This window comes from Amblyraja radiata, chromosome 14 (genome assembly GCF_010909765.2).
Source record: "Amblyraja radiata isolate CabotCenter1 chromosome 14, sAmbRad1.1.pri, whole genome shotgun sequence".
Taxonomy (NCBI): Eukaryota; Metazoa; Chordata; class Chondrichthyes; order Rajiformes; family Rajidae; genus Amblyraja; species Amblyraja radiata.
The window spans coordinates 18,719,586-18,731,889 of NC_045969.1; the positions used below are offsets into that span (position 1 = coordinate 18,719,586).

The window sequence follows — 12,304 nt, forward strand, 5'->3', positions numbered from 1 at the left end:
GTGGTCGGTTTCAAAGTCAACTGAATGTGCTGCAAGATACAAATGCCTGAGAATGTGGGAAAACAAATCTACTCAATAAGGTCATTACTTAGTGACTTCTGTTTTTTTAAATAATCTTTCTTAATGGGTGATGTATGTCAATTAAAATAAACATTAAATTATTCATATTATTGATCATGAAACTGGTTGCGAAGTACAAAACTATAAGTGAGATGCAATATGGTCATTGTAAATGTTCCATACAATGGTATTGTTAAAAACTGAAATAATTGACCTACAAAATTATAGGTTTATACTAATTTGAACTATTATTTCTCTAATGTCTGAAGGAAAAGCTAAAACTCCAATCTCATATTTTTTGTGAAATGTAGAAGGCCAGGATGGGCTCTGCTGCTGAATGGTGTAGTGGTAGAGCTTCTGGCCTTGCTGGCATTACTCAGAATAAAAAATTGGCATGGGAAGCAGATGGAATTTGGCTCCTGGATCTTAGACCATATTGATTTCAAAGGCACAAGGATATGCAGGGATATGATGACTTGCAGGCTGATGAGATTAGTTTATCTCAGCATCATGACCGGCCCAAACATTATAAGCTGAAGGGCCTGTACATGTGCTGTGTAAGAAGGAACTGCAGATGCTGGTTTAAACCAAAGATAGACACATAAAGCTGGAGCAACTCAGAGGACAGGCAGCATCCCTGGGGAGAAGGAACGGGTGATGTTTCGTGTCGAGACCTTTCTTCAGTCCATGGAATTAAGTTCCAACATGACTGAGGGCACAAGAGACTGCAGGTGTGGGAATCTTGAGCAAAACAATGTGCTGGAGGAACTCAGCAGGTCAGGACAGGACAGACTGAAGAAGGGCCCCAACCCAAACCATTGTCTGTCGATCCCCTCCACAGATGTTGCCTGACCCACTGAGTTCCTCCAACATTTTGTTTTTTGTCCTAACATTACTGTCAGGTTTACCAATAGATAATGACTTGGATGACTATTAAATCTTATCCTCGGGGCAACATGGGAGAAATTAAGTTGAATAACAATGAATCAGTTATGTAAATTGTGTGTCAAGGTGTTTCATACAGCTACCTTTATTCCACATGTGTATTAAGTTCTTTGCAACCTAATTATCATTGTAAAGTAATCAAACACAGCAAGGTTTTTCTTAATATCACAGTGCCTTATTATTTATCCATTTATATTGTGCAGATGCTGAGCACTTCTGGACTAAAAATTATACATTCAATGTTTGACACCCACACTTTCAGTAAAAACTCCTCATAATCCCTAACACAGTCATACCATCAATGTTACTTACAAACACCAATTCCTGCTTCTGGACTGTTTTCTTTCTGGTAGGCCTGGGGGGAGCGTCAGACCGTCCTTCAGAATTACTCAACTCATCATCAGTTTCATTGCCATTACCCACCACTGGAGCATCTATACCAAGCTGTTCCAGAATTTCCATTGTATCGGCACATATTGATTTGTTTCGGTCGATCTTTTCCTTGCAATGAATACATTCTTTGATGTAGTCTTTCACCTGCTTAAATATACCTGAAAGTGAAGAATGACAAGAGTTCAATTCATCCGATTCCATGGAAATAAAATGCAAAAATAAATGTCTTTTAATTTTAAAAAAACTGCTAAAAATCTGGAGGGGACATGGTTAAAAACAATTCATTTGTATATCTTCCAGTTTAGTGCATTGCATGTGGACTCTTTCACATTGGAGATGTGGGTGTCACTGATCTTCCAGTTGCCCATCATTTTAATTCATTATTCTCCTCTGACTCTTATATTGGGCTTGGTTGGCACAATGTAAGCTCAGCAGTTCATCTTTTGAATATAAATGTTACAGACCTTAGGATTGAACAATGAATTCAACAAATTTAGATAATACACCTTTCCAGTTTGCCTGAGAACCGGCCAGTTTTCTCTCCCCATAGATTTCGCCGGTCCTATTGAGTATTTCCAGTTCTGACACTGTCCCTTTGTTCTTGTTCATCCCCTGCTACTTGTTCCTTCCCTTCTACCCTCCAGACAGATCAGCTGCAATTAACAGGCTTTCACCACCGCCTCCCAGACATTATCCTTGCTTTTGCCACCCCACCCACTTCTCTGCAAAGTATATTTGATTTATTTTTTTCCCCTGTTTCTAAAACAGGTTAGTAACCTGAAATGTTAACTCTGTTTCTTGTACTGAATAACGCGTTTTATGATAGTCAAGATACTCTGGGAATACTCATATGCAATTTCCTAGAGTTAAGCGGGAAAAAAACACTATCAAAGCTCAATTTTTCTTCAAAACTAAAGTTATCAACATCAATACATAATCTGTCCCAATAATCCCTCTGGATTAAATATATATGCCTTTTTCAAAAAGATTTACTTGTTCACAGTTGCCAATCATTCACTGATAATAGCCATCACTGATCTATCTTCATCATTAACATCCAACTCCTCCATTCACTGCTATCTCCTACTTATCAGCAGGCTCCTTCTTTCCCTCCACTACTGCCGTTGTTCCACCTCTGCACCCACAATCCCTCCAGCTAGACTCCCACAAGCTCCTCCAGCACTAACCCATAGAATCTCACTACAGTCATTTTGCAGGATGACGTTCCATAACAGGTTCCATTCAATGTTGTTCTCCCTGGTACTCATCATCCGTCATAACTCTCATTTTTTCATCTTCTAAATTCCCTCTACATTTTCATTTACAAGATTTTCCTCCAGATCTGATCCTGGGCGGGGGGGGGGGGGGGGATACACTCATATTATCCCGCGCGGCTTGGAATGGCCGCGGGATTCTGCGAGCGCACGCCGGGGGCTCTAACACCAAGAACCCGGTGTGCGACCTTGCATCACCCGGCGTGGCTTTAATGGCCGCGGGACAATTCGCCATCGCCCGCCGGGGGCTTTGACTTTGACTCTGACATCGGGGGGGGAGAGTGCAGTGGAGAGATAATTTTTTTTGGCCTTCCATCACAGCAATGTGATGGATGTTTATGTAAATTATGTTGTGTCTTGGGTCTATTTGTTTGTAATGTATGGCTGCAGAAACGTCATTTCGTTTGAACCTCAAGGGGTCCAAACGACAAATATATTGTATCGTATCGTATCGTATCGTATATTCACTTTTTCCAAGCATACACAGTGTAATCTTTCTCTCCAACCTTCACCATTCACTCTCCACTGAGATTCTTAAATCTTTCTTCCATATCCAACTTTCCAGCAGTGGCTCAAAATAGTATTAGGTCCAGAGCGAAAGGAAGCCCACTCTTAGTTGCTTGGAGTCAGTATTACCAACAATCTGACATGAACCAACCATATTGAAGTGACAGCTAGGACTCTTGACCATTGACCATCTACACTTCACACTCCTACCCTGGTCATTCCTTCTCCCCGCTTCCATTGGGCCGAAGCCTGAAAGAATGCACCACCAGATTTAGGAATTGGTTCTTCCACTCCGTCCATCAGGCTTCTGAACAGTCCTTCTATGAGATTGGGTACTGCCCGATTCATCTCTACCCTATTGCAGACATTGGATTTTGTCTCTGGACCCAGTTTACTACATGACGGAGAACTACAATCTACACTCTGTATCTTTTCCTTCGCTCTACCGATTGTACTTGAGTTTGGCTTGATAATATTGATGTATAACATTATTTATTTGATTGGGGACTAAGCATTTTACTGTGCCTAGGTACACGAGACAATAATAAACTCTCATAGAAACATAGAAAATAGGTGCAGGAGTAGGCCATTCAGCCCTTCGGGCCTGCACCGCCATTCAATATGATCATGGCTGATCATCCAACTCAGTATCCTGTACCTGCCTTCTCTCCATACCCCCCGATCCCTTTAGCCACAAGGGCCACATCTAACTCCCTCTTAAATATAGCCAATGAACTGGCCTCAACTACCTTCTGTGGCAGAGAGATCCAGAGATTCACCACTCTCTGTGTGAAAAATATTTTTCTCATCTCGGTCCTAAAGGATTTCCCCTTTATCCTTAAACTGTGACCCCTTGTCCTGGACTTCCCCAACATCAGGAACAATCTTCCTGCATCTAGCCTGTCCAACCCCTTAAGAATTTTGTAAGTTTCTATAAGATCCCCCCTCAATCTTCTAAATTCTAGCGAGTACAAGCCGAGTCTATCCAGTCTTTCTTCATATGAAAGTCCTGACATCCCAGGAATCAGTCTGGTGAACCTTCTCTGTACTCCCTCTATGGCAAGAATGTCTTTCCTCAGATTTGGAGACCAAAACTGTACGCAATACTCCAGGTGTGGTCTCACCAAGAACCTGTACAACTACAGTAGAACCTGCCTGCTCCTATACTCAAATCCTTTTGTTATCAATGCTAACATACCATTCGCTTTCTTCACTGCCTGCTGCACCTGCATGCCTACTTTAAATGACTGGTGTACCATGACACCCAGGTCTCGTTGCATCTCCCCTTTTCCTAATCGGCCACCATTTAGATAATGGTCTACTTTCCTGTTTTTGCCACCAAAGTGGACAACCTCACATTTATCCACATACTGCATCTCATTTAATTTTTAGTCTTAATAAGGGTCTCGACCTGAACGTCACCTATTCTTGTTCTCCAGGGATGATGTCTGACCTGCTGAGTTACTCCAGCGCGTTGTTTAAAAAAAATAAAAAATAAACCTCAACCTCCTCTGAAATAGACACAAAGTGCTGACTTTGGATATATCCTCTAGAGATGCTGCCTGACCCCGTGCTACTCCAGCACCTTATGTCTTTGTTTTTGTAAACAAGCATCTGCAGTTCCTCGAGTCCACAATTAATCATCCACTGGTTGTCCCCCTCCCGTGGTCTTTCTACTCCTCCCCTGTCCCCCCCCGAAGTCGCCGCTGGAGATGTTCCAGTACGACTGGTCCCCTGTGACTCTCCCTCCACATTCCGTCCATCTATCCCCGCCCCCGGCCTCTCCCTCCCCCCCCTCCTCCTCGCCTCACCTCTCCACCAGTAGCTCCCGGAGATGTTCCTCCACGTCTGGTCCCGGGTGAAGTGGAAGCCCTCGGCGCTCTCGTGGAAGGAAGTGATCAGCCCCCGGCGGGTGTCGGCCTCCAACACCACCTCTAGCTCGTCGAACTCGTCGCGGTCCTTGCGTTTCTTCTGGTAGTAGAGGGTTCCGCGCCGCACCACGTAGCAGGCGGCGGCCTTGCGGATCTTCCTCTTGACGTTGCCCTCGGTCCCCGGCGCATAAGGTTCCTTCTCGTTGGTCAGGTACCGGATGATCGCTTTGTAACTCTCCTCGTTCGACATGTCACGGCCCGTGCGGCCAGTCCGGCTGCAACCGAGGCCTCGCCCGGAAACGTCTAGAAAACAAATACTTGGGAAAAAAACCAGCAATTGTTTAAATGGTTTTTTAAAATTTATTTAACGTAGGTTGGTTTCGGCCGTAGGGAGCGGGAAAGGTTTCCTCGGATAGATAAAATGGCTGCTGCACAACCGGAGGTGACATCAGGCGGCTGCGACCCTCGAACCGGAGCAACACTCGCTGCAAAATGGCGGTCGCAGTCCTGCAGCGGCTGGGTCGTTCTTGGGGAAGGACCCCTCCCCCCCTCCCCCATGGACGCGTCAGGTGACAAGGATTACTCTCGCTTTTCCTAGCTTTGGTGGGGACGTGAAATATGCCCCGAGGATAAGACTGACAAAAATAAAACTGGAGATTCAAAACACAAAAGTGCAAGAGTAATTATGGGCCTGTCCCACTTAGGCGATTTTTCAGGCGTCTGCCGGCGACTGTCTAGTTGCCGGCAGGCGCCTGAAAAACCGGCGACTGTCACAGAGTGGAACACACAAACACATCCAAAGGCGAGGACAGGGCAAGCGGGGGGAGCGCTCTCTGAAATTCACACGGTGCAAAGCCAAGCTGATAGAGACACACACAGGAAGATTGGTGCTATAATTAAGAAGGCTAAAGCACAGTGTACAGTAAGTCCTTTAAAAGAAGGGGAGAAGGAGTGGAGACAACTTCTAAGAAGCCAGAGATACACAGCTGTGAACTTTGGCAAACATTTAACATTACTGGTTGGTTATCCTTGGTTCTGGAAACTACTGCTTATCTTTTTATTTCCCCAATGAGCCAATGAAATTCACCGGTCAGCACCGGCTACAGCCTGCGAGAACCTTCGACCTCCTGGCAACCCACTATGACCTCCTGGCGACCTGCCTACGGCACGAGAATTCTGGCTACTCTCCATGGCAGCTTCATTCTAGTCGCCGCTAATTTTCCACATGTTGAAAAATTTGCGACAACCATAATGAGGCCACGACTAGTTCCCAAAATGCTGGAACTCCTCGTGACCATAAAAGCGACTCCCGGCAACCACCCGCGAACATGCGGCGACTGCATAGTCTCCTGCAATCACTTAAAAAGTCGCCTAAATGGGACATGACTGTATGAAGCCACCATGGAGAGTAGTGAAAATTCTTGTGCCGTAGGTGGGTCGCCAGGAGGTCCTAATGGGTTGCCAGGAGGTCGGAGGTTGTAGCCGGTGCTGACTGGTGAATTTCAATGACTCAATGGGGCAAAAAAAGGTAAGCAGTAGTTTTCAGAACCAAGGATAACCGACCGGTAATGTTAAATGTTCGCCGAGTTTCACAGCCGTGTATCTCTGGCTTCTTAAAAGTTGTCTCCACTCCTTCTATCCCTCCCTCTTTCAAAGGACTTACCATACACTGTGCTTAAGCCGTCATTAATTACAGTGCCAACCTTCCTGTGTGTGTCTGTATCACCTTGGCTTTGCACCATGTGAATTTTTTAGACAGCGCTCCCCCTGCTTGCCCTGTCCCCCGCCTGCATAACGGGCTGGTGAAGGAAGCGATGTGTGTGTGTGTGTTCCACTCTGACAGTCGCTGTTCCAGTTGGCGGTTTTTCAGGCGACTGCCAGCAACTTGACAGTCGCCGGCAGTCCGCTGAAAAATTACCTACAAGTGGGACAGGCCCATTACTCACAATGGAGGAGGCACGGGTTCGATCCCGACCTTGGCAGTTGTCTGTTTGGAGTTTACACGTTGTCCCTGTGACCGCGTAGGTTTCCACTGGGTGTTCCGTTCCTCCCACATCCCAGAGATTGCGGGTTTCTAGTTTAATTGGTTTCTGGTCGATGTGTGTAGGCAGTGGGTGAGAAAGTGGGGTGACACAGAAGTAGTGTGGACGACTGATTGATGTTTGGCGTGGACTCGGTGGGCCGAAGGGGCTGTTTCCACGTTGTATCTCCAAACGAAAACTCAGTGGGTCAGGCAGTATCTGGAGGGAAATGGACAGATGATATTTTGGGTTGGGTTCTTCAGACTAATCGATAAGTGCTGAGAATCTAGCATGGAAATTTGTCTGATAAGAAATCAACATCAATATTCTGTTTAAGAAGGAACTGCAGATGCTCTTCCAATATTCTCTTCCAGGCTAATATCCCCAGGACCGAGGCCAAAATCACATTCGGTCAACTACGGCATTAACTCTCTGTTCATACAGGGAGGCAGAAGCCAAGAAACTACATGAAGGAAAACCTGGAAATGTTTAAAATCTGAAATTAAAAAAAGAAAACATTGGAGAAGCTCAGAAGGCCAAGTAGCTGTGGAAAGAGAAATAGTAAAGGTTTCAGATGAAAGACCCTTCATCGTTGGAAATAGAGAAAAGAGCTTAAAGCTTAAAAAAAATGAAGCGGTACAAAAAATGTATTAAGATATATGTGTTGTGTATTATTGTAATTTACCGTACTTCTAATTAAAAAAATAAATAAATAAATTTTTTTTTAAATGGAGAAAAGACAGTTAGTTTACATGTCAAAGGGAAAATGTTAGAAACTACTGCTATGGATACTGCTGGGCACTCGGGAAAAAGTCCATGTAATTAGGCAGTCAATGAGGTTTAGTGAAAGGGAATTCACATTTGGCCTATATGTGGAGGTATATGAGGATGTAACATTTGCAATGGATAATGAGGAACAAGTGTATGTACTATACTTAGGCTTAGGTTGCCACGTGTTCTGAAGTACAGTGAAAAACTTTTTAATTGCATGCTGTCAAATCAAATCGGATAATACAATACATAGATTCAATCAAGCTAAACTCAAGTGCAATAGGTAGAGCAAAGGGAAAGATGGAGTGCAGAATATAATTCTCAGCAATATAGCAAATCAGTTCCAGAGAAAAAGTCCAATGTCCGCAATGTGGTAGAGCTGAATTGCGCAATTCCCAATAACTTGTGGAATAACTTTTCATAAGTTTAATGACAGGAGGAAATAAGCTGTTCCTGGATCTGGTGGAGCATGCTGACAAGCTTCTGTGTCTTCCTGATGGGAGAAGTCTTTGATTATGTTGGCTGCTCTTCTGAAGCAGAGTTAAGTGTAGATGGAGTCAATGGTGGGGTGTTTGGTCTGTATGATGGAATGGGTTACGTAGATTTCCAGAGGCATTTGTAAATTTGTGGAAAATGAAAGCTTATGGAATAGGAATTTACATATGTAATCTAAATGCTCTTCCAATATTCTCTTCCAGGCTAATATCCTGGAAGAGATAACATTATTATCTAAATGGTGGCAGACTAGGAAAAGGGGAGATGCAGCGAGACCTGGGTGTCATGGTACACCAGTCATTGAAAGTGGGCATGCAGGTGCAGCAGGCAGTGAAGAAAGCGAATGGTATGTTAGCTTTCATAGCAAAAGGATTTGAGTATAGGAGCAGGGAGGTTCTACTGCAGTTGTACAAGGTCTTGGTGAGACCACACCTGGAGTATTGCGTAGAGTTTTGGTCTCCAAATCTGAGGATGGACATTATTGCCATAGAGGGAGTGCAGAGAAGGTTCACCAGACTGATTCCTGTGATGTCAGGACTGTCTTATGAAGAAAGACTGGATAGACTTGGTTTATACTCTCTAGAATTTAGGAGATTGAGAGGGGATCTTATAGAAACTTACAAAATTCTTAAGGGTTTGGACAGGCTAGATGCAGGAAGATTGCTCCCGATGTTGGGGAAGTCCAGGACAAGGGGTCACAGCTTAAGGATAAGGGGGAAATCCTTTAAAACCGAGATGAGAAGAACTTTTTTCACACAGAGAGTGGTGAATCTCTGGAACTCCCTGCCACAGAGGGTAGTCGAGGCCAGTTCATTGGCTATATTTAAGAGGGAGTTAGATGTGGCCCTTGTGGCTAAGGGGATCAGAGGGTATGGAGAGAAGGCAGGTACGGGATACTGAGTTGGATGATCAGCCATGATCATATTGAATGGCGGTGCAGGCTCGAAGGGCCGAATGGCCTACTCCTGCACCTAATTTCTATGTTTCTATATGTGTGCAGTGGTACTGTGGGTTATGCTGCAGCCTCGCTGCTCCACTGACTTGAGGTTTGATTCTGACCACTGGTGCTATCTGCATATGCTTCCTGTGACCATGTGGGATTCCCCTGTGTGCGTGGTTTCCTCCTATCTCAGTGATGTGCTGTTAGATCAGTTGGCTACTATACATTGCTTCAAGTATAGGACCATTTGTGTTTGTGAACATTCAGGAGAAAATGGGTTACAGGGAAATGTGAGAGAATAGGATTGCCATCAATCATTTTGTTTGCTTCAGACTGTTTTTCATTTACTTCAAAACCATTTCAGCCTGATGTTGAATGGGAATCATTGCAATGCATTGTATTTAATCAGCCTTTTCCCTATTTGCCTTCGACTCACCTTAATAGTTGTCTACAATAAACTGTGTGCAGATGTCAAATATCATCAGCTCTTTTCCTTCCATTATGCATAGACAGATTTACACCCACTTCCACAAACCACAACTTAATTATTAAATTGAGTAAGAAGGAACTGCAGATGCTGGAGATAGACACAAAATGCTAGAGTAACTTGGCGGGTCAGGCAGCATGTCTGGAGTAAAGGAACATGTGACATCTCAGGTCGAGACCCTTCATCAGAGGTGTTGTTCATGGGAGGTCAAATTGACTGGTTAGAAACAATATTTGGGGTGAGAGGTTGCTTTGAGGACCCTCGTGTACAGTCCTTATTATATCGTATCAGTTACTAAACTGATTCTTGGGTTGGATAGGTTGTCTTGTGCAAAGGTAGGACAGGCTAGGCTTGTATGTTCTGGAGAGGACATGGTTGAGACACGCAAGAACATGAGGGATTTTGACAGTGGATGTGGAGAACGTGTGCTGTTGTGGGATAATCTAGAATGAGGGCACACTGTTTTAAAATAAAGGATCATCCAATGAAGTTCTCTTTCCCATGGGCAGCAAAAGAATCAAACATTTAAGACAGGTGAATAGCTTTTTGAAAGAGAGAATAAAAATAATACTTAATGATACAAGAGTCCAGTATTTGGTTTATCAGCTCAATTTCAGGTCAGTGGAGTCATGCTGTTCCATTCCTTTTCTCCTCATTTTCAACATATTAATATTTAATCATGCACATTAACCAGGGCTGCCAACTCTCACGCATTGAGCGTGAGAATCACGCCCTCAAGCAAACTCTCACGCCCTCACGCTGATCAGAAATTTCTCACGCTCAGTGGTGAGAAATTTTGTGATCAACGAAAATTTCAAAACTCGGATAAACTGCATGGTCCGCGGGTGTTGGAGAGCCGGGGCTGCGGGAGGGATGGGAGCAGAACCAGCAGCGGGAACAGATGCGGGGAGCCGGGACTGGCGAGTGTTAGCGGGGCTGTCGAGTGTTTGCGGCGCTGGCTAGTCGTTCGCTGCAGCTCCGGCCATGGAGCCGTGCAAGTCCCGGTCCGTCGGAGGCGTTGTGCCTCTGCCGCGAGAGTCTCTGTGCCGAAGGGACAGACTCTCAAAGGGAGGTGGAGAGAGCGAGAGAGGAAGGAGACAGGGAGACAGTGGGGGGAGAGAGAGGGGGGTGAGAGGGGAGAGACAGAGGGGGCGTGAATGGAGAGAGAGGGGGGGGAGAGGTAGGGGAGAGGGGGGGGAAGAGAGAGGGGGTGGAGAGGTAGGAGAGAATGGGAGAGGGGTGGTAAAAGAGAGGGGGAAAGAGATGGGGGTGGCAAAGAGAAAGGAGATAGAGAGAGGAGAAAGGGGAGAGTGAGGTGGGAGAGAGAAATGGGGGAGAGAGAGTTAGGGGAAAGAGAGGGAAGAGAGTTAGGGGAAAGAGAAGGGAGAGAGAGTTAGGGGAAAGAGAAGGGAGAGAGGGGGGGGAAGAGAGAGAGGTGAGGAGAGACAGAGAGAGAAGGGGAAGAGGGGGAGAGAGAAGAAAGAGGGGGGGAGAGAGTTAGGGGAAAGAGAAGAGAGGGGAGAGAGAGGAGGGGACGAGAGAGTAGAGGGGGGGAGGGTGAGGTGGGAGGGCGAGAGGGGGAAGAGAGAGGGGGGAGAGAGAGGGGGGAGAGAGAGGCAGGGCTGCCAACTCCCATGCATTGAGCGTGAGAATCACGCATTTCACCAAATTCTCACGCTGATCACAAATTTCTCTCGCTCTGTTGTGAGAAATTCTGTGATCAACGAAAATTTCAAAACTCATATCAACTGCATGGGCCGCGGGGTGTTGGAAGCAGAAGCAGCGGCGGGGACAGATGCGGACGGGGAGTGGGGCTGGCGAGTCGCTCGATGCAGCTCCGGTCATGGAGCAGCCTCAGTGCAAGAGTCCCGGCCGTCAGAGGCGTCGAAGCGTTGCGCCGCTGCCGTGAGAGTCTCTGTGCCGAATTCGCCCAGGTGACCGGCATGGATCAGGCTGCCGCTCGGTGCATCCTGGAGGACAACCAGTGGCTGCTGGAAGTAAGTACCAAGCACTGGGTAGATACGGTGGAAGATAGTGGACTTCAAATGAGGGTGGTTGGTGAAAGCATCCTGCTTGCCTGCTAGATTTTCACTTACTGTAGCTGCAGGAAAAATGTTCCCGATGTTGGGGGCGTTCAGAACCATGGGTCACAGTTTAAGAATAAAGGGGGGCCAGTTAGGACTGAGATGAGAACAAAGTTTCTTCACGCAGTGTTGTGAATCTGAGGAATTCTCTGCCACAGAAGGCAGTGCAGGCCAATTCACTGGATGTTTTCAAGAGAGAGTTACATTTAGTTCTTGGGGCTAATGACATCAAGGGATATGGGGAAAAAACAGGAAAGAGGTACTGATTTTAGATGAATAGCCATGATCATATTGAATGGCAGTGCTGGCTCGAAGGGCCGATGGCCTATTCCTGCACCTATTTTCTATGTTTCTATGCTTCAGTATATGGCAATAAAACTCGATCACTTGATTTTGAAGTATTGGATCAGAGGATTATTGGGACAGAGCTACCAGCCTTGGAGGGCATCTACCACA

General features: G+C 45.7%; 1 protein-coding gene and 1 long non-coding RNA gene across 2 annotated transcripts in view; one reads left to right on the top strand and one right to left on the bottom strand.

The window, feature by feature from the left end:
* Positions 1-5,499, bottom strand: part of zbtb11 (zinc finger and BTB domain containing 11) — a 28,246-nt gene extending 22,747 nt beyond the window's left edge. Inside the window, exons 1-2 of the mRNA XM_033032705.1 lie at positions 4,991-5,499; positions 1,318-1,556 (exon numbers count right to left, since the gene is read on the bottom strand). Of these exons, the coding sequence (XP_032888596.1) occupies positions 1,318-1,556; positions 4,991-5,300 (549 nt within the window). The 5' untranslated portion in view covers positions 5,301-5,499. The remainder of the gene's footprint in view (positions 1-1,317; positions 1,557-4,990) is intronic.
* Positions 5,126-5,791, top strand: LOC116980452. Its single transcript, XR_004413968.1, has 2 exons — positions 5,126-5,261; positions 5,424-5,791. It is a non-coding gene; the product is annotated as an uncharacterized LOC116980452 (long non-coding RNA).
* Positions 5,792-12,304: the final 6,513 nt, after the last annotated feature.